The sequence below is a fragment of the Cryptomeria japonica genome, chromosome 9 (genome assembly GCF_030272615.1).
Source record: "Cryptomeria japonica chromosome 9, Sugi_1.0, whole genome shotgun sequence".
NCBI classification, from domain to species: Eukaryota; Viridiplantae; Streptophyta; class Pinopsida; order Cupressales; family Cupressaceae; genus Cryptomeria; species Cryptomeria japonica.
In genome coordinates this window covers 128,235,238-128,257,865 of record NC_081413.1, presented here as the reverse complement: position 1 = coordinate 128,257,865, position 22,628 = coordinate 128,235,238, and the positions used below count along the sequence as shown (strand labels likewise).

Below are 22,628 nucleotides of genomic sequence, written 5' to 3'. Positions count from 1 at the left end.
CTTCAAACCATCAACCGATTGGTGTTCCATTTTGTTCAACAATTCTTTCAACAAACGATTGTAAGCCCAAACACTTTCACTTTTTCCTTGCTTGGTATTGTAGATTTCGGCCAATATCACATTGTCATCCCTTAGGAGTTTGAATTCCTCCTCGAACGCGTTCTTTAGATTAGTCCATCCAGCCTTGTGTTGGCCGTCGAGATCTATGTACCAGTCAATGGCAATCCCCTAAAGGGTGGCAAGAAACGCCTTCAGCCATTAATCCCAATCATCTTGGCCATTCGCCTCCCATATCGTTATACATGTTTTACAATGCCGTACAGGGTCCTTCGATCCATCACCTATGAACCTTGGAAGTTTTTTCCTCTTCGAGTTATTTTGATTCTACAACATTGTCCTTGCTTGGAAGGTACTGTGTGTGTTCGACTAGATTGGACCATCCTGCTCTTCGCGTTCCAAGGCCTCTCTTGCACTCTCGGGAATGCGCAAGCCCTCTACACGTCCACCTTTTGTGCCTTCCGCACCCTTGGTCACCTTCATTTTTGTAGTCTCTTCTTCCCAAAGTCTTCGGCTCAAACCCTTCTATGCTCAATTGCTCCACCAAGGACACATTCTCGATTCGATATAGGTTTGTTTCAAAAATTTCGGCAGCCTTAGCTTCAAGGTTCCATACTTCCACTTCATCACGTGCAGATTGTTCAGACAAGTTGTTCTCAGACTCGATTCCAGACTCTTCACTCGACATCAAGTGTGCAGCCTGGTCGATGAGACCTTCCTTCGCTACGTCTAGAAGTGGTAGGTTTCTGGCAACCTCTACCAACAGGTTCCACGTACATGGTTTCTACCACTTCCGACTACGGCTCCAACTCACACTCCGACTCTTGATTCTCCTTTCCGGACTCTACAAGCCTTCAACAATTTCCTGTAACAGTGGTCTCTGCTCACTTTGTTCTCTTATATAGAGAGATCTCCATACTAATCCCTCCCCTACCTCTCGGGTGGTTCTAGTACGTCATCAGTCTTTGTTCGATCTAGTACGTCATCGGTCTTTGTTCAATCTAGTACGTCATCGGTCTTTGTTCGATCATAGGGGCATTAATTGCCAGAGATACGACATTTGTTCATATCCCTCTCCTCCTCTTCCCTATGGTTCTGTTCTTCGTACCGTTGCAGTATTTGTCGCCGACAACATTCACGATTGCTTTCCTCCCTTCATTCTTGTAGTTCAATAAGATTATGTGCCAACAGCCTCATAAGACTTCCAAGAAGATCGAAAACAACAATGTTGACCGTGAGTTCGCCACGCACTGTGCCTTCAAGGATAGCTCTCTCTCAAGCTTCCCTCTACACGTACTAGGTGATCGAACCCTCCCACGGGTCCACCAAGTCAACTTTCAATTGATCCTCCTGTGCTTCTGCCTGCGTCACTTCCTCTTGTGGATCACTTTCAGCTACTATCAATTGTTGGTCGAATGGTTGGCCCATTATATGTGCTTATATGTGCTTACCGCCTACCGCCTACCGCCATATTGATCTCCAAATTTGTATCGGCAACGACGCCAAAATGTTTACTCCCTACGATGTCAATTTTAGATTACAGAAGTAAAGAATACATAAAGTACATGAAAACTACAACATATATCATTCATAGAAGAAGTCACAGAATATTTATGGCAGAAAGATGGAGCTTTATTTCATCATGTAAAATTGGATACAACAATCATGCCCCTCTTCCCGTTACAACACATACATATATATACCATCTGACAATTGGCGGAGATACCAACCATCACCAACTACCAACTAATCCTTTCAAGAACCTTACATGGCCAATTATTCACTAACATAACCAAAATATTATTCCTACGTCGGCAAATTACCGCCAACAAACAATATTTGCCAAAGTATAAACAAAGGATTTGAGATAAACATGACGATCAATTTTCTTTGTTACACTACAATATTAACCTAAGGCAACTTTATGGGGTCCAAAATTTCAATTAAAATTTCCCATGCTCCAACATACCTTTAGCGTTGTTGGTTAAAATAGTTTCTACTCCAACATGTAATAGATCTTCAAGGATGTTGGAAATATCTTACTAAGTTTTTGTTTCATTTCAATCATCAACGACCTTTACAAACACAACTCCACAAGGACAAGAAGCAAGATTGTTATTGATAAGAGCAATAAGGAAGAGTATTGATAAGGGCAACTCATAATAGACTAAGCTACTAGTTTTTAAGAAAACCTAGAAGGATTTGGGTCCGATTTGAACCCAGACTGTAATTGGAACCAATCCCCCTATCAAGCCATTGAGGGCTATTATACAAGCTTGGATTTGGCCAAAATAAATCCAAGCAAACTGAACAAAAGCTGAGTGAACCCACAATGGAAAAAAATGCTTTTCCGAACACCAAATTTCTGCAATTGCAGGGCACCATTATCCTCATGACAGGAGTGTAATAGATTGTTGTTTCTAGTGACAAGTTTCTTCCTCTTGCAATTCTACAATGTTTAGGTAGGGTTCACTCTAACTTTTCACATGCCTTGGCAAATTCTGTAGACAAGGGAGGACCTTGTGGCATTGGTTCCCCCGGCACAATGCTATGTAACGGCTCAAAATGAGCTTCTTGAATTTGATGAGTTGTAGGTCCTGCAAAGCCACTGAGGGTATGCTAGAGAAATACAAAGTCAGTTTGAATATGCGAGACCATCATGACATCTTACAAAAAAATTCCATTTAAAATTTATTTGATCTTTCTTTTAGGTTTCCATTATTTCATTACTATTTATAATTTAAATTGTTACTAAGATTTAATGAATTAGGTTTAAGTTTATATTTTAAATTTTAAATTTATTGAAATTTTAATATTTTGAAATTTATTGAATATTTTTAAATGTATTTATATTTATATCTATAAAATACAATATTTAACTCCTTTATTTTTAATATGCAAGGCTGAATAGAATATCATTTCACTTATTATAATAAAGACATATATATATATATATATATATATATATATGTACATGTGTGTGTATATATTCATGTACATATATATTTATATTTATATATGTGTCATAATGTGTGTATTGTTTCCCTCTTTGTCAATAATTTTGCTTGAGTTATTGGTTTAGATATGGAGGTTTGGTACATGGATACAGCTAAAAAGGAAAAATTAGGATTGTGTTCATCCAAACAAAAAAAATATAAAAATTTCATATATATATATATATGTTTTTTGTATGGATGAATACAATCCCAATTTTTTATATGTTTTTTGTATGGATGAACACAATCCCAATTTTTCCAATACCGTTAGGAATAATAGGCCAATAAATGGCATGTACTAATAAATTGTTCCAATTATTCCTACAGATCTATATCTGTATATAGAGACTAAGATAATATCAATAAGATTTATAATAATAAGAAATACAGATTTATGTGACAACTATACCTAATTTCTTTAAAACATATATGCATTCATAGTGCATGCAAGACTATTATATATATATAGCCCAATACTTAGTCTTCCGCTAATGCCTACTTAGGGATAGGTGGTTTGTCTAGGGAAAAGCGGAGTATGGACATATATTAGTGGAGTATGGACATATATTTCTGAAGCCTTGAGGGAGAGTCCCAAGATGGGCATAAACATATGTTCCTAAGGAACCTTGAGGGAGCCCGCTCGTAGACTATTTCCAAGCGCCCTAGCACAGTAATTCCACCATCTCCCGTTAGGATTAGGGAAGAAGTGAGGGTGAACCCTAAATTTAATTAGTTACTTATTGCATCATATATACTTCTAATCTCAATAACCTAATTTAAGAAATAATAAATGCATAGTGATATATGTTAATCGTTGGGAATTAGCAGCCTCCCAGTAGGGGATACTATAGGCTATATCCTAACTAATTTATTAGTGGGTCCTATTAACATGTTAACTTAGGTCTTAGGTGTTATTTTTAGAAGTTAGTTATAATGGGATCATGTATCTCATTTACTTCTTGTGTCCCAGATTATTTAATATTTGTTTTACGTGGTTGTCTCATAGCATAGGATTGAGACACATGTCAGCATCATGTGTAATCCTCACAAACCTTACCTATATAAGAAAGGCTTATGTACACTTTGTAACATATCCCATTGGCCATCATTTGATCATGTCCCATAGATCTTATTATCAAACAAGCTCATTTCTTGCATACTCTCTTGTGAAAGGTTTTTTTGTTTTTACAGGTGGTATTGGATGTTGAGCTATTCTTCAACAGTTATTCAAGAGGTGATCAATCTTCATGATCACCAGATGCCAAAGGACCTTGAAGCTGCTCGTATTTTAAAGGAGCTACAGTAGTGTTCTCTATTCCTTGTTTTTGTTATCTTTGTTGTTGGATTTTTGATAATTGGTTGCTGGTTCTCTATGCTTTTCTTTTAAACAGCATTTTGATGTAAAGAATTTTAGGGCCCCTTCAAAACTTGTTTTAGCTTTAATCAAAAACATATAATAAATTGACATTAACAAGTTAATTTAATATTTATTGTATTATGTTATGCCATGCACTAATAATTCCTAACACCCCGCTTTAGTCTTGACATCCGGGATATTATCCTGAGCTACAGTATCAGCAATTGGCCTATCTAATATTTGCCCCCTTCAATGAATATCTTTACTTGGATGTTGGTTTCTACCAATAATGCATTTAATTACAATGTGCAAATGCAAAATTTATTACACTCTTATGGCTCCAAAATATTAGCAATAACCATTTAAATACCTCTATTTTCCACATCAAACTGTGAATTAATTATTGAGAGTGTTCTCAAGATATTTCTAAGTTTTGTGCACCTATTCAACAGCTTTCCAAAATATTTTAAATTTCTGAATTTTGTTAAGAAATGAGAAAGATATCACAATTTTAGTGAGACTATGTTAAACCAACACTTTAAAATCAAAACAATGCACCAAAAATAAAATGGTGTCGAATAAGAACATGATTCCTCCTTTGCAAAAACTATCCATCAAAGAGCAGCATAATAAATCCATACTAATCTTTAAGTAAATAAACCCTCATAACTGAAACATAACTCTGTATTTTTCTGCAACACCATAAATCTCTGCAAGTTTAAATGTATAATTCTCTTTTCTTTTCTAATCTTTCATATGAATATGAAAAAAATTGGAATGAAAACAATGAAAGGAGCAAACAAGATGGACAGAGAAGAGAAACCAAATGTGGATGGATGATAAACGCCAACAGATTTGCACGGTCTGCACTACATCTCTATTGACAAAAATGCAAAAATGGTGGACAAACATCAATTGCTATTGCACGTGGTCTACACTATGGCCAATGTATGCAATTGATGGTAAATCAACCAATCCTACAATATGAAATATATGCAAATGATAACCCTTTGGCAGTATTATCATCCAAATTTTTTAGAGTAGTTAGAAAATGCATTACAATATGACAAAGATATGAAATGAAACTACTATAATCTACAGTAATATCAAGTTTGGTCATGAATAAACACTATTGCAACGCAATGATTTAGTTTATAAAACCATATAACAAGGAATATATGCTCACAATAGTCAATGAAACTCTACAATGTCGAACGAAGATGAATATATACTGACAAGAACACTGCTGTCAAAAAAATCAGACTGATATATTGCTGATAGCACAATAGAAACACCACCCACACAATTGTAACCACTACCCATATGCACACCAACACAACCAAACTGAAATAGAAACACGACCCACACAATTGTAACCACTACCCATATGCACACCAACACAACCAAACTGAAATAATGTTGAAAAGATTCTTATTTCTCCTTAGAATCTATGTACATCAGACTAACAAGACATAAAATACTGTTGTAGGTCTCAAACAAATATTAGTGTTGTTGGTATAGCAAATACAACCCTCAAAAACCTCAACATCCTCCTAGAACATGTTATAATCTGTTGATAGGATAGCGTCAGTCAGAATCCTTGTGAACCGGCATAGACAATCAAATTGTCTAATTGACCTTTCGGTCTTAGACAATTTGATTATATCGATTTGTCTTTGCTCATCTATCTATTAATTATGTGAAACGATTCATTAAATATAAACGGTAAAATCACTTATGCGATTTGTCAATAATTAATTAATATCGTATTAGGATTGTAAGTCCACCAAACCGTTTCATTGAGACGTGTTCTTGTGAAGGTAGACGACCCTTAAGGAAGGGTTACTATCGTAGGATATAAAAAGGAGTTTGTATCCCCTCCATTTGACATCGATGAAGTAATAAGCAATATGTGTTCTAATCACAGCAGATCGAATCAAATAAACATCTTTCAGCAGTTCGAACCATCCAAGAAGATCGTGTTCATTCATTCAATACAACAAGCAGATCGAAGATTACATCCTTCAGCATATCGTGTTCATCTTCAGCAGGTCCGATTCCTTCTTCATCAGATTCGCAATTCTCTCTCAGTAATTTATTTAGCTTCTCGTGTGAAGCAAAATCATAAATAAAGTCTCTAGCTATTATTGAAATAATAAAGACATTTTCTAGCTGGGTTTTTTACCTTAAGAGGAAGGTTTTCCCAGGGTAACCCCTTGCGTAATTGTGTAAATTTTGTTATTTCAATCTGATCACCTAAAATTAACATAATCTTCAACAAAATTGCATCAGTAACATTTATCAATCAAAAATTTCTCAAAATACACATCAAGTATTTCCATTATACCAAACATGTTGAGAAAACAGTTATACTACTTTTTCAACTTAATATCATAAGCATATAACATAATCTCAAAGCATACTAGTTGCATATTAATATTCACATGAGATTTAACTATCATAGAACACAAGTTATATGTAGAAACTGTTGAGATTAAGGTGTCTCAACTTGTCCAAACATGTTTATTTAAATTTATTTTTTATTTTTTACACCCACTTTGGAAGTCCTAAAGTTTAGAGAACCAGTATGATAGGTTGCTATGTTAGAACTATAACGAAATTCTATTATGACTATGATGGTTACTAGTTTGGTGGAAGAATCATTGAGAGTTATTTTTTGGTAGCTAGTATTTATATTTTTTGTTCACTTTTGACAAATGTGTGAGGTAAGGAACCTATTCTTGATCATGGTAATTTATATGTTTTACTTACATTGTATTTGGCAAGGTGACCTTTATGGAAGAGATAGGTGTTGTTGTGTTGGAAATTGTTGTGTGCAACATGTCATGGGATTAGCAAGATTTTATTTATGACAGAACTTACCTCTTACGCATTCAAGATGGTTTTGGAAACCATGGGCACATACCTCTTCGTTGTGAGCTCTATTTATATGTTGATGCCTTAGTTGATTTGATGAGACGGGTCGATTATTTTCCAAGTGTTGACGTGGCTAAAGTCAGATTACCAACTCTCTCCGGTCAACGCATGATAGAATGTTGTTGAGAATTCTATCCTCTCTTGCGTAAGGAATCCCTAATGCTGTTTTAGTTGATCAAAGGGGACACCCACAAGATTTCAAATGTCAATTCATGACTGCAGGATAGCTCAACAGTTTGATGTGTTTTGCTGCAAACACAAGAGGATTTACGTGGTTAGATAGAATAAGCTTTGGTTTCACAAGTTCCCTAAGACTCTACAATCTTAACTTCATCAGATTGTTCTTTGATATGATGTTGTTTATGGTTTCAACTTTCAAATTAAAAAAGGGGAAAAAGGGCAGATAGAGCAAGAAAGAGACTATAGCTAATCTATCTAAAACAGCATATTCAGGTAAATAGACTGAAACCTTTGAAAACTAGATTTAACTTCACCAGCAAATACAGCACAACTATGTAAAATCTGATGGTCAATTAGTCCTTAGTGGTAGACTTAAATAAAATCATTCAAAATTTAAAATATACTTTTATTTCATTTCCCTCTAGTATTTTCTTTCTGTTTATTCAACATTCATAACATGGATTGTCTGTCATACTTGTAATCCTATATAAGAAAGCTTTTGCTTTTTATTTTATTTAAGAATATTTTGATAATCTTTGATTGAAGATTGAAGGCAATTAAGTGCCACCACTACCTCTAGTTGTCAAAAAAGCACCTATATGCATTCAATTAATAAAATGCCACCAGTTTACTGCTTGCTTAACAAAATGCACCGGAGATGTTGTATCCGTGACTGCAGTTTGCAGTTTCCAAAGCCTATATTTCCCTGATGCATGTAATCCAATAACATTTAGACTGCACATATGTATATATTTATGATTTTGATTTTTATATTTATTTTTAATGGGCATGCCTAGAACATACCCAACCCCCAAAAAATTGCGTATGTACTGTTACCCACATACCTGTACACACACCTGATTCAGTAAATTATTGATTAATTTGATTGTCAAGGACCTGAATAAAAGTTTTAGGCTTTTGTTAAAGCAATTCATCCCTGGTCATTTAAATATTCTCAGCAGAAACTTTCTTGTTATTTTTGTATGTTGTTCTTTTTGAAATTCCATATCAAAAGTAAGCAAAAATTTTATTAAAAAAATTGTTTACCGCTTGTACCCGGGCAGAAATTGCCACCAGACGACTTTTTAGCTGCCGCACTCTTTCAAGGTTGAGAGTACTGATCTTGACTGTCAATTCATCCAACGCTGGATATGCCTCACGCTCCAATGCTTCAGTCTACATCATGTTTCATAAAATTAACAACATTCCATAGAATGCTATAACCTCGATTAAGGAAAGAAAGACAGAGGAGCAAACAAAATGAAAGGCATGTTATTTGGTGCAGCAAAAGGTATCACGTATGCTATTTCAAGCACCACTGGAATAGAAGTCAAATCTACAAATTTTAGACACATTGAATGATGATAAACAAAATGCATTCTTTAATCTGATTTTAATATTTATGATTTAGGGTCAACACGAGAAGGAAGTCATCACATTAATAGAGTGTAGTAACAAAATTCAGGAATGAAATACAAAAACAGTGGTTATGATTATGCCCACCTTAGCATCAAGGCTGCTACATGCTGCTTCGAGACATGCTTCGAGAGCCAGAAATTCAAATGGAAAAGCACTTGGACCAAGCCTTTTTGATAAATTTGAACTCTGAGGCCTTGAACCTGTTGCTTGAGAGGACAGGTCCATAGATTCGTCCATGAAGGAAGGTCCATGCAGACTGCCTTTTATGTAGTGATCTTCCTCTTCCTTACTGTATCTCAATTTTACTGCTTCATCAGTAAATACTTCCTTACTGGCATATTCCATATCAGAGTCGCTATGAGCACCTTCACCACTTCCGTTAACCTTCATCAAACCACAATAAAATGATTTATCTGCAATTGTACACCAATATCCTTTACAGTGTTCTTCAATCTCTGAAGAATATAAACCAAACTAAACTTTTTTTCAATACAAACTGTATCACTGTCTTAAAGTTCTAAGCAACAATCATTCTGTAATCTATTAATAGCACAGGTATAATGATAACTGTGTTGTTCATGTTTATATTCTATTGATTCTAGTAACATCTTTCTTGTAATTACAATGCTCTTTATACAAAACCCCTCAAGTGTCGGTTGCTCTGATAGTATGTATTTTTCCCACTGCTACAAACTCAGTATATTGCATAATCAAAGTTTGAGAAATTCATATGCTTTGTAACTTTCAAACAACTATCCACAACCGAACTTAGCACAAATTTAGGGGCTCAGACTAACTTTACACTACAACTTACAATCAGCAAGATGCAAAAAGTATGAACCATGGAAATTCATTGAACACCATTACATTCTTCATTGAAATCAAAGCACTTTATCTAACAACTAAGAAAGTAAAATTCTACTCTAAGTGAGGAAGGTGAAACCATGCAAGTTTTGAAAAAATAACTTAAGTGGACACCATCAGAGAACAATGTTTCACTGTTATTATCTCAAAAACTTATCGCAACAATTTCATACAAATCTCCCTCTCTTACAAATGAAGGGGTGACCCCTTTATATAGGCCTCAAGCCTTGGCTACATGCAAAACCCTAATTAAGGTTTTTCCCTAAAAGATTCCCCACACATGATGCAACAAGGTGGAAATCAACAAACAATGCCCTTTATGCCCATATATAATTAATTCCTGCATGCAAAAAATGGCCTCCACTTGTGCATTAAATGCACCACTTTTCATCAAATCTGCCCAATTCAATAAATATTCCTCGTAATGCTTTAAATGCTCCACCATTTCCACATGCAAAAGGAATCTGCCATAATGCCACAAATGTGGCAGCTGCATGCAAAAGATGCTCCATTAATTCTTTATGCATTGACTCGGCTGCCACTTGGCGAGAAACCCTTGGAGAGAGAAAACTTAATCCATGAAGAATTTTCTTGAAATTTCCAATTTACCTTGTTCCAAGGAAGCTTTTTCATCAGTTTTGCGCATTTCCTATTTTTTAGGAAAATCTTCGAATTAGGATTCTAGGGTTCAGGGGAGAAAATTATCTTAAGAATCCAAATCTATCATCATTTTGAAATTCGGATGATTTTTGATGCTTGAAAATGGATTTTTCAAAACTTTTCCCGAGGTGAAATTTCTTGTTCAGTTCATCCTTGATTCCTTCCTTACCTTAGAAATTTTATCTTCAATTCATCCTTGGGTGTGATTTCTTCCTTGCTTGGAATTCCATCTTGAAGTAAGGAATTTCCAACACAGAGTCAATTTTTCACTTTTTCCAAGAATTCTATCCTGAAGGAAGGAATTTCAACACTTAATCAATTTTTCCACTTTCTTGGAATTTTGTCCTGAAGGAAGGAATTTCTATCACTTAACCAAATTCTCACCTTGCCAAGAATTATGTCGCGAAGGAAGTAATTTCCAACACTTAGTCAATTTTTCCACTTTCCTGGAATTTCTTCTTCTTGGACGCAATTCTTCCTAGAGGAAGGAATCTTTTTGAATTTTGAACCTTTCTTCTTGAACATTGATTTTTACGTCTTGCTTCCAATCGTGGGCACATTTTGGAAGTAGAGAAGAAATTCTGGAAATTTGTTCCTTGAGGAAGGAATTTTTTGTACTCTTTGAATTCATCATGTCCGCAGGGAGATTTTTGACCAATTTTTCACATCTCCTATTTTTTAGGAACTTTCCTAAAATTTAGGTCCTGTTGTGACCTTTTCACACATCGCCCCATTGCAAATGGGGACCCCCTTCTTTTTAGGCCCTTTCGGTCTTTTGGATTTTTTTTTGGGGTCTTTTCACAGTAGTCTCGTCAGTCTCTCAGCTTTGCGAATGTTTGGGGGTCAAGTTGGTTAAGTTTGCTATTCGTTTGAGTGATTTTGGTGAAGTCTAGGGCCTGTTTCGTCAATTTTAAGGTTTTTGCCTTTAGTCCTAGAACTTAAGGGGTTTTTGTTAGGGTTTTGGAAAAACTAAGCATACAACTGGAATCGAGACCCTTCAAGGAACCTCCCAGTAAAATTTGAGCCAAAACGGAGCAACTTTCTATTTTTAGAAAGTTCCTATTTTTTAGGGATTTTACTGAGTCCCGGAATGTCATCATTTTGCCAAAAATCAGACTTACTATTTTTAGTAATTTCTATTTTTAGTAAGTTTCTATTTATAGAAAGTTATTATGTGTCTTGTTCTAGGGATCTAACACTGACGCTTTGAAGGTTTCTATTTTTGGAAGTTCATTTTTTGGCAGTAACATTCAGGCAAACGATGAAGATCAAGCATTCAGGAATATTTCCAATTCCAAAAAGTCAAAAAGCAAACAGGATCAATCAAAAAATGGCTAAGTGTTGGAAGCCCATTCCTGAAGTGGAAAGCTTGAGAATTTTATCTTAAGTCCGAGAAATCACCTCAAATCCATATATGGTAGCCTGATCCGGAAGAAGCTCAGAAATTCACCTAAGTCCGAAAGAAGCAGGGAAAGTGTGAATTCCTCCTTCATGGTCAAAATACACCCAAAGCTAGGTTAGGGCGCAAAAATGAAGTCTCCATGGATAGCATGGAAATTGCCAAATTCCTCATCACCAAAAATCCACCCAAGAAGGTCAAAGGACGCCAGAATGAAGTCAACATGGAAAGTTTGAAAAATTGTGAATTGCTTCACCTCAATCAAATTCTGCCCTACTCCTCATGAGGGCGCTAAATAGGAGAAAGCATGGAAGGAAGGACAAATAGAGAATTCCATGACAAGGTAGAAAATCCACCCAAGAAGGTCATAGGGCGCCAAATTCAAGGGATGATGGATAATTCAAACAAAGTATGAATTCCTCCTTCAGTGTGAAATTTTGCCCTAGCACTGTAGAGGGTGCCAAAATGGAGTCAGTAGGGAAAATTTGGAGTTCATTGAATTCCTTGACCAAAGGGAAATAATGCCCTAGGGAATAGTAGGGCGCCAAAATGAGTTGTGCATGGAGAGATGGAGGAAATGTTGAATTCCATGGCAAGTACAAAATTCCACCATGAGACAAGGAAGAGCACCAAAATGAAATGCTCATGGAAAGGTTGAAAATGTTCAAATTTCCTCCTTCAATGATGAATTGCGCCCAAGTAATGCACAAGGTGCCTAAACTTTATGTTCATGGAGAATGCACAACGTAGTGGAATTCCTTCTCCAATGGAAAATTGTGCCCTGGAAGGAAGAAAGGTGCTATGAAGGAGGGGTCATGGAGGAGTCAAATATTAATGAATTCCTTGCCTTAAGTAAACTTGCGCCTAAAGGTGATGAAGGAAGCTAAACAGGAATGATGAAGGAAATGTTAAAATTCATGAAATTCCTTCTTCAATGAAGAATGGCGCCCATGCTTTACCAAGGACGCTCAAAAGGGACATTCCATGGAGAGCATGGAAAGTGGAAGATTCTGTGATAATTGCCAAAATGCACCCAAGGTTTCATTAGAGAGGGTCGGCTTGGAGAAGGTGGAAAATCCTATATGCCTTCACACAAATGCACGAGTTGGAAAATTCCTTGATGAGTTGAGACAGCACCAAGGAATAGAAGAAGCCAAGGTAACTAGGGCATGGAAATGTCCAAAAATGATCAAAATTCCTTACCAATGCAGAATCATTGCTCAAATCCAAAGGAAGGTGCCTAAGTCAAGGTATCAAGGAAGGACATGGGAAGGATGAATTTCATCTATCAAAGTCAAAATTCCAAGCCCAATTAGGAAGTTGAAAATTTTCTAAGGCATGGAAATAATGAAATTCCTTCACCAAGCTAAATTCCGCGTTCCACACCTATGTGTGAAAGTCTGAGATGGAAATTTCCAAGGCAAAGGAGAATTTCGAGGGTCAAGGAGGAATGGAAATGCAGGAAATCCCCTCGAGAATAATTTTGAAAAATCCTATTTTTAGACACCAAATCTCATCAGAATTCCAAAAAAATCGTAGATTTGGACTCATGAGAGAATTCTCTCTCCTAAACCCGGGTCCTAAATATTAGGAAAGTTCCTAAAAAATAGGAGATGGTGAAAATTGATGGAAAACCTTCTCCAAGTCAGGAAAGTTGAAGAGACTTCAAGAAAATTCTTCCTGAATCAAATTTTCTCTCCAACAATTCTAGATGTGCAGGAGCGGATATACGATGGCGGGGTCCACTCACATGGCGAGGATATATTGAACGCATGGTAGTATGGTGGCACATTTGTTGCCAGAATATTTGACCAAATGGCTTAGTAGGTATTAATTACTGATTCCCACCTTGTTGCATCTTGAGTGGGTAATCTTCTAGGGTGAAACCCTAATTAGGGTTTTGCATGTAATCATGGCCTGAGGCCTACATAAAGGGGTGACCCCCCTCATTTGTAAGCAGGAGAGATTATTGTCTGAGATTGTTGCTAAGGATTGTTGAAGTAGCCAACTTAATACATTGTTTGACTTTGATGGTGCATTCTTGTTCTATTTTAGCAATCTGCATGGTCTTGCTCTCTTCATAGATTAGATTTGCTTTCATGTTATTAGATGGACTGGATTTGATAGGATTGCTTGTTGCAAGATTCATGCTCATACTTTTGGTGTGCAGCTGATTGTTGCATACTGTGCAAAGTTAGCCTGAGCCTCTGTTATTTGGGTATGTTTAACTTTGATTATCAGTAAAGATTGTTCGATTTGATGGTTTCTACTGATGATTTGAAAATCTTTAACACACCCTTTGAAGATTGCACCGCCTTCGTGTAGTTGTGCATTGTTGGCGAAGCGAAGCGTGGTTGGATTTTGCATAAGTAATCTCGTCTCCATGTTCATAGGATTAGATTAGCCTTAGCTTAGTCCTCTAAACCTTTCCTCATTTACTTTTCTGCATCTCTTAAATCCAAAAATCCGAAAAATGGGGCTTTCATTGCAAATCATTCACATAAAAATCCTTGAACTCGCATAACTTTGTTATCCTCTTCAAGTGAATACGTAAGGCCCCTTGGGTTAACAGCAAACCCATCAATCAACTAAGTCACGCTCACGCATTGAAGGAACCTTGGAGTTAGCCGTTTGAACTTTTCGTGCAATCTTAGCATACGGACTAGCTTTGTTCAAGAGAGAGTAAGGTGATCGTTGGTAACTTTATTTTGTGTTCGGCGTTGTCATAAAAAACACGTCAACAGTTCCTAGGTGTAGGAGAGAGACAATTCTCTTACGAATCCATATCTGCAAAAATTTTGAAATTCGGATGAGATTTGGTGTCTAAAAATGGTTTCCTGAGGGGATTTCATGCTTCTTCATTCCATTCCTGACCTTCAAATTCCCCTTTGCCTTGGAAAATTTCCAACCTTGGGCGTGGAATCCACCTAGTGATGGATTTTACGTCGTTTCATGAATTCCATGGCACATGGATTTTGGCACCTTCCTGACTCCTGGGCGGAATTTTGACCTAGTCTTGGATTTATGTAATTTCATGAATTCCATGGCACATGGATTTTGAAGTAATTTTCCGGACTTAAGTGATTTTCAAGCTTTACATTCCTGGATTGAATATCCACATAGCCAATTTTTTTATCACTTTGTCTGCTCTTTGACTTTCCGGATTTAGAAATGATCATGCATATCTGATCTTTAGTGTCAGCCTGCAACAACCTGCCACAAGTAGACTTTCCAAAAATAGAAACTTTTTCAATCTATCAACATTAGAGCAAAACAAGATGCAGGGGCACTTTCTAAAAATAGAAACTTACTAAAAATAGTAAGTTTGATTTTTGGTGAAATGAAGACATTTCGAGAGGTAGTGAAATCCCTAAAAAATAGGAACTGGGAGGTTTCTTGAAGGGTCCCAATTCCAGTTTTACGTTCAATTTTTCCAAAATTCTAAAGAAAACCCCTAAAATCTAGGATTGAAGTATAAAACCCTAAAATAATTAAAACAAGCCCTAGACTTAGCCAAAATTGCTCAAACGAAAAGCACACTTGATCAAATTGAACCCACCCACTTGCAAACTTGGAGGAAACTGACAAGATTGCCGCGGAAAGACCCAAAGAACAAAAGCCAAAAGACCAAGAGGGCCTAAAAAATAGGTCCCCGTTTGCAATGGGGCGATGTGTGAAAACGTCTCAACAGGTACAAGTGTTCAATTCAACACTCAACCATCAAGAAGATCCACTGCACACTCTCGAGGACAACCTAACCCTAACTTAGTATTTAACAATAGGAAATCAACACTGATCCAAGCACACATTCACCAAAGGAGACATGGTCCTTTTGCACCTATAGTCATATAAGAGGACATCCTTGAGACTCAAATGCAATCACACTACTTAGAACCAAATTTTGAAGGATCTTGTCAAGTGTTATAGTGGGTTAGAAAAATTACTTACAAATTGGACCTACCTCCATCTTCCCAAATACATCCTATCTTCCAAATTTGATAGCTTGTCATAGAGTCACTATAATTTATGTGTTATCTTTGAAGAAGGTCCTTTAACAACACATTCACATTTAGTTAACACTTCTCAAATAACAAAGGCTTTATCATCCTCAAACTTGAGGCTATTCTAGACAAATATTTGTGCCACCTCCATAACTATACCATCATATATGTTTTGGTCTAGTGGTGAGGCTTGCATATGCAAAACACAACTTGGGAACTTCTCCACTAGCTTTCAAAAAAATTGACCCACAACCAAAGCCTTCATGATAACTCTTTCCAAATGGGTAGGGCATGTTAGGAGCCTTACATCCCAACCTTGTTTTATTATTACTACTTTATGAGCATTGTAATAATCATAGTTTAGTTATTTAGCTCAAGCATCTACTTTGTATGTTGATCTGAACGTTGGGTATTAGGGCTGTTAAAAGTTATTAATATTAAATTGTGTGAATTTATCCCACATGTATTGCATAAAGTTGTATTAGTGTAATAAGTTCATATTAATCGTGTGGATTTATCGGTTATCCCACATGGGTTGTATCTCATAGGTCACTCTTTGTGATGCTTATAAATTGGTGTTGCAATGAAGAAAGGATCATCTTGAATACTATTTTGATCAGCTCTTTTGTTTTTTAAGGGGTTTTTTAAGAGGTCCCCCTTGAAGCAGCCTACAATACTTTGTATTTGATTCATGAATATAAGAATATTTGCAGGTAATCTCTATGTTCTCTCTATGTTCTTTAAGCATCCTGTTTCTTTTGCATGTTGTTTCTATTTTACCATCTTTTACACATAAGATCATACCTAGTCTCAACTCTATAGTGCATGCAGTTTTGAATTAACTATGGCTTTTAGCTAGAGCAACCTCTGCTATCATCCTAGTTATGATTAAACCTAAGAACTTCACACAAAAATTCGAAAACACATTTCTCATGATTAAGAACAATCCATTCTCAAAGAGCAAAGAAAAATTAATTAATTGTTTGCAAAACCTAAAGCAAACACTACTTCCTAAAGAATAAGGAATTAATTGCTCGCAAGACCTAAAGCAAACACTAACTCTCAATTTTAGAATTCTAGGATGGTGCAAGTACTAAGTTTACAGAAAATTAAAAAATTATTCATGTAAATCTATTTTAAGTGGATTCACAATCCTCAATGCCAACATTGTGGATTTAGAAGCTATTGTAGCCAATGATTTTAACAATCTGGAGAGGTTTTCTCATCATTGGATCTGCCAGCAAAGTCAGGGCATGAATAATATCAAGGATAAAGATGATATTTGAAAGGACGATGACATTCAGCTGGTTGGTCTTCATCTATTGTAAGCATGTTGCAAATGCCTTTTTGGGCATCTATAATAATTACTTATATGTTTTAAAAAATTAACTTTATTGAAAAAAAAATCACCAGCTAGCTGAAAGATCCAATTAAAAATTAATTTATCATAATTAAACATGATTTAGCATTAACGCTTATTTCTTCTTAGGTTATTTTGATCAAGGTGGTATGTAGCAGTTCATTGTTTCGTCATTTAGATGATTGATTTTATGATTAATTAGTTTTAATTTTTAAAATTATTTTTTAATTTATAATTAAATTTCTTCAATGTTCTTGAGTTGATAATAAATACTTTATTCTTATATTTAATAATTAATTAATAATATTTTAATTTATCATTTATATAACTCACACATCTTTCAGTTTTTTTTCCCCTTTCTAATGGTAAAATCATGATGATCTCTCTTATTTGCTAGCTGGGTTATTGAGAATGATAGTCTTGGGTGATAAAATGAACGGCAAGATTAGTTTGATTTTCATCAAGATTTTATAGTTGCTTCTCTTGAAGGGGATTGGGTGTATATATATAGAAGTACAGTTCAACAACCATTTATCTATATTTGATGAAGTCGTAGGAAGTAGGAAATATTTTCAGGTATATTTATATGTTTCAAACAGACTGATCTTTCTTTTCAATTCATAAATTGTTTTCTAAACTATTTATTTCAAATTACTTTTTTATTTCTGAATAAAATTATCTTTATCTCTTGTAAAATTTATGAATCAACTGGTTTCTTGGAAAGCTCCAATACTTTACTCTAGTAAACATCACTGGAAGAGAACAAATTTAAGTGGAGCATTCATATTTATGAGGGATGAATTCTCATAACCATTATGTATAGGCTAATGTCAATCAACTCTTAACCCCTCTATATCCTTGAACCCCAAAACATTATAGGCTAATGTCAATTAACTTTTAACTTTGCTATATCCTTGAACCCAAAACGTTATATCGTATAATTTCATACACTAGGAAAGTATTGTTCATATAAAACCATTAAGATTGTTTTTATAAGTATATGCATTTATTTTACCATATGTATATTTAAGTTTAAATATAAAAAAGATAAAGATACTGTAAATCATCCAAATTAAACATCAATAATTTAATATATAAGACTTATTTAAACAATTATTTAAAAAAGAAAAAGAATTTCAATCTCCGCAGGGGCACTTTAAACTGAATTTTGATGGGGCCTCTCGTGGTAACCCTGGGCTAGCTGGGGTAGGCATGGTAATTTATGATCACAATGCAAATTTTATTCGAGCTAAGTGTCATGCTATTGGTTTTAAAACTAACAATTATGCGGAATTTCATGCTTTGTCTTTTGGATTGGATATGACAATCTCTTTGGGTATTAAGGACTTAATAATTGAAGGTGATTCTATGGTGATTATTCAATGTGTTATGAAAAAGAAATTGAATTGTTGGAATTTGCAGTATATACTTGATCCCATTTTACAAAAATTAGAATTGTTTGAATCTTTCTTGGTATCCCATTGTTACAGAGAAGTTAATAAGATTGCAGATTATTTGACAAATTTAGCCATTGATAGCAATGCTAATCAGCAAGAGGTGGGTTTTGAGGAAATTCCTTCTAGGGTATGGGAAGGTTTGCAGCAATAGTCATATGATTTTCTTGAGTAACGTCGATGTAAAATTTTATGATGATAATTATTCACGCTTTCCCCTTTCATTTCAAGTATTCATGTTCGTTATCTGGAGAAGTGTTCGAGGTCATGGTATTTGATATAATAGTGTTTTTCCAAAGGTTTCTTGATACTTTCTTTTTTGGCAGGAAGATTTTTGGCTCATGGGACTTGGCACAGGACTTTGGAAAATTTTATCTTCTTCCATTGATAGCAGCTATGGAGTCTACATTTGAAAATTATCCGATGGGTTTTTTTTTTTTGACAAATTGTTATATGAACTCTATGCAAAACTAATATTATATGTGTTGTGAGCGCATTTTGTATGTGGTTTTGGGCGGGGTGTATATATTGATCCATTAGATACTATAGACTTATTTTATGAGCTGTGACCGGAGGTTTTCTTCTCAAAGTTCTTTCCTCTGGTATGCTCTTTGAATCCTGTGTAAAAAATAAAAAATATTAATAAAAAAATTTAGTGGAATAATCCACTTTTATTGAAAAAATAAATAAATAAAGCCATTTTTTTAAATAGTTGTATAGCCCTAAACACATATTCTAAAATATATCCTCTGTTATGGAATTTATACCATTAAAATATAAAATGTGTTAAAAAAGGTATCCCATTGTTCGAATCTATAATTCACTGCAAACCAATGTTTCATTCTTTTTCTAATAGCCAATTCCTAAGTTGATTCTTAATCCTGGGGCCAGCTTTTATTAGGAGCAGAGCCATACCTCGTCATATTCCTTTTGTTTTGCTTTGTTTCTGAAGACTGGCCAAACATTCTTATTTAAGGTTTGATACTTGTATAATACCAAATCATTTTGTATTTATACAATCTAATTGTTTTTTATTAAAAAAATATTTTGAAACAAGGTTAATTGTGCCACAAGGTCTCAGGTTCGAACCCCACAATTTAAAAACAAAAAAAACAGAATATCAGAATCATTTCCACCCCTCCTTTCTGCCTTAAAATTAAAATTTGTAGAAGACAATTTACCAAATGAACTGTACATTAAAATTCTGAGAACACAAAAATAAGAAAAAGGAAAAAGGGAAAAACCTGGTGAAGAAAGGGGCTGTAAGCATTATGAAGTCGCCTCTGAAGATTGGTAACAAAGGGAGCAACGGCAGGATCTGTTGAATTTAAGAGCAGAACTTCTTGCGAAGTAATAATGGCCTTAACGTGCTCTAAATTGATGACAATCGCGCTCTCTCGACCAAGAATGGTGGAGGGATAAGAAAGCAGAGGGTCCAGAATGCGCAAGTCCCGTGCTGGCAGGGCAGTTCGTTTCATGATGGCGTGTTTCCCTGCTTCCACGACCTGTGTTCCGCCATGGCCATCCACTAGCAGCCATGCTCGCAAGCCAAATCCCTGCTTTCTGGCCACCCCGCCGCCTCTCTCACTAACCAGCGGTGCCCCTGTTGATGATGATGAATCTGCGCTTCGCATTTTCTGCCTCTCACACCAGCAATCTGTGCTTGACTGTACTGTTCATTGATTTTATCAATAATTTACCGTTTCGCCTTCATCATGTGGGCAGGAAGGCTCCACCTATAGAGAACTGTTCTGGATTATATTTTGTCTCTGCCATTTTTTACATGTTTTCATCCTCGCGCGTAACTATGTTCCCTTCACCGCATTGGCAGTTAGGCCACCACTTTCAAATTCTTTATAACTGTTTTAAGCTTTTAGTTATTATTATTATAATATTACTCAGTGCTGCTTTTATGTATATTGCTCAGCTATTTTATGTTTATTATTATTATTTTAATTTATTCAGTCAGCAAGAAATTGAGAAGTTACGGACCCTCATTATTAACTTGTATAACTTGTATAGGAAAATGATTGATTTGAAGAAGTTCGTTTGATTGGACAGGCTGCGTTATAGTCTATTGTCTTCTTTCTTATTAATAGAAAAGATACAACACTATCATTTTAACTATTGTTGTTGATTGAAAATAATTATAAAATATTAGTTTTTTAATTGTCATATTAACTTTTGTCATTATATTAATTTAAAATTTAAAATGATAAAGAATAATTGTTAAGTATGATTTTTATTAATACATCAATTTTATATGCTAATGGAATATTTAAATTTGTTCTAAAATTTGTGGATTTTTGTTATTATAACAATTTTAAAATATATGTTTTAAAAATAATATTTTTATTTATGAGATATTAATCGCATAATTATTCGAGTCCATTATGATGACAAATATCAAATAGTAGGTTTAATTTTCTTATATATTTTAATGTGGTTGTCCCCTAATTTAAACGGGCTTGCCTAATTGTTGTGCTTGCTTCTTCATGTTGTTTATCTTCTATTATGGTGGACTTTCGTTTGTGTTATTTGAGAGTATCGTTGGTACTACAAAACTCGACTTTCATTTTTTGTCAACTTATTGCTAGGTGATCCTCAAATTTGCATCAATACCAAGTCAAATGTTGTCCTCCTAGTCAATCTTCATAGTTATCTTATCTCGACCCTTTCTATTAGTGACTTTTGCTAGGAAAAGATTGACACTTCAAGCTTTATAAAGAGAAACAAATGATAAAGATGATGAGCCAAAGTATCATCAAAGCAAAAAAGTTAATATAAAGAAAAATCCAACCTAAGGCATGAATAAGATGGCTCATAAAAGATGGTGCATTTCTTAGTGGCAAAGAGCAACAAAATTCATGTTATGGAGAAAAAATGTGCAAATTATTAAGCTATATATATATGGTGCACTTTCAAGTTGGCATTGCCACACAGAAACATCACTAAGTATGTGACAAGATGACAAACAAGTAAGTGAAGTACACAAAATTCCAAGAAAAAATATCATGAAGTTGGGGCACACAATTAATAGGGTTTTACACCATCAAGGTTCTACAAACTGGATGTTTTATATCAATACAGTTGGATGTCCTCTTGAACCACCATTATATGTGTTTGTTTAAAAAAGTATTTAGGTACCTTCTTACCAATGCCACCTCTTAAGGATGGATCTATGGATCTCCATCCTAGGAAACAATACATAGCAACTCAATAATAGTCACTTTGTTGATAAATCTTTTGTCACTTTGATTGAGGATGAGAATAATATTAAGTAAGTCTTCAAGGATTTGGAGTTTTGTTATTTAGATTCTAGATCTAGCATTCAAGGGCTTAGTAACACCTAATGTTAAAAGCAAGCCTTTTCACTCCTCCCATGTGCCTTCAATCATTTAATTGGAAATGGATTAACCATGAGAATTCAAAAATTTATAGCTAAAAATCAATTTTGGAAAAGTACAAATTTGTGTCACACTCTTGGCCAACTTATCAGCACTAGTGAATTTAAGAATTTGTAACTAAAACCAATTTTAGCCAAAAATATGATTTGGCTAAATTTATTCTGGCTAAGTTAGACATGTCTAAAACTTTTCCAATTGAAATTGTTCACTAAATAGACATGTAGCACAATTTTTAGGCCAATTTACTAAAAAAATAAAATTATTTAAATAACTTGATGTTTCGACCACTCCTACTAATTTAACAATTTAAAAAAAAAAAACATTTTTGATCTATAGCTATAATTTTCAAAAATATACATTTTTAATAGTTTGTTATTTATATTTTATATTTACTTAAATTGGGTTATTAGCACTAAAATATAAGGTAGATTATCATGTTAACAAGAAATACTAAAATTTATTTTAAACAATTGAAAAAATGTGATGCACTAGATAAAAGATTTGATGTCAAGACGATATTTTTTTTATTTTAGATAA

The 22,628-nt window shown here is 34.7% G+C and overlaps 1 protein-coding gene across 3 annotated transcripts in view; it reads right to left on the bottom strand.

Annotated features, from left to right (window-relative positions):
* Positions 1-20,518, bottom strand: part of LOC131050141 (magnesium transporter MRS2-3) — a 79,402-nt gene extending 58,884 nt beyond the window's left edge. The window contains exons 1-3 of one of the 3 annotated variants that reach the window (XM_057984312.2): positions 19,929-20,518; positions 9,031-9,330; positions 8,584-8,703 (exon numbers count right to left, since the gene is read on the bottom strand). In XM_057984312.2, the coding sequence (XP_057840295.2) occupies positions 8,584-8,703; positions 9,031-9,330; positions 19,929-20,318 (810 nt within the window). In that variant the 5' untranslated portion in view covers positions 20,319-20,518. Of the gene's footprint in view, positions 1-8,574; positions 8,704-9,030; positions 9,331-19,928 lie in introns of all 3 variants that reach the window. The other 2 variants (XM_057984311.2, XM_057984313.2) reach the window with 2 other exon arrangements.
* Between the last annotated feature and the right edge of the window lie 2,110 nt (positions 20,519-22,628).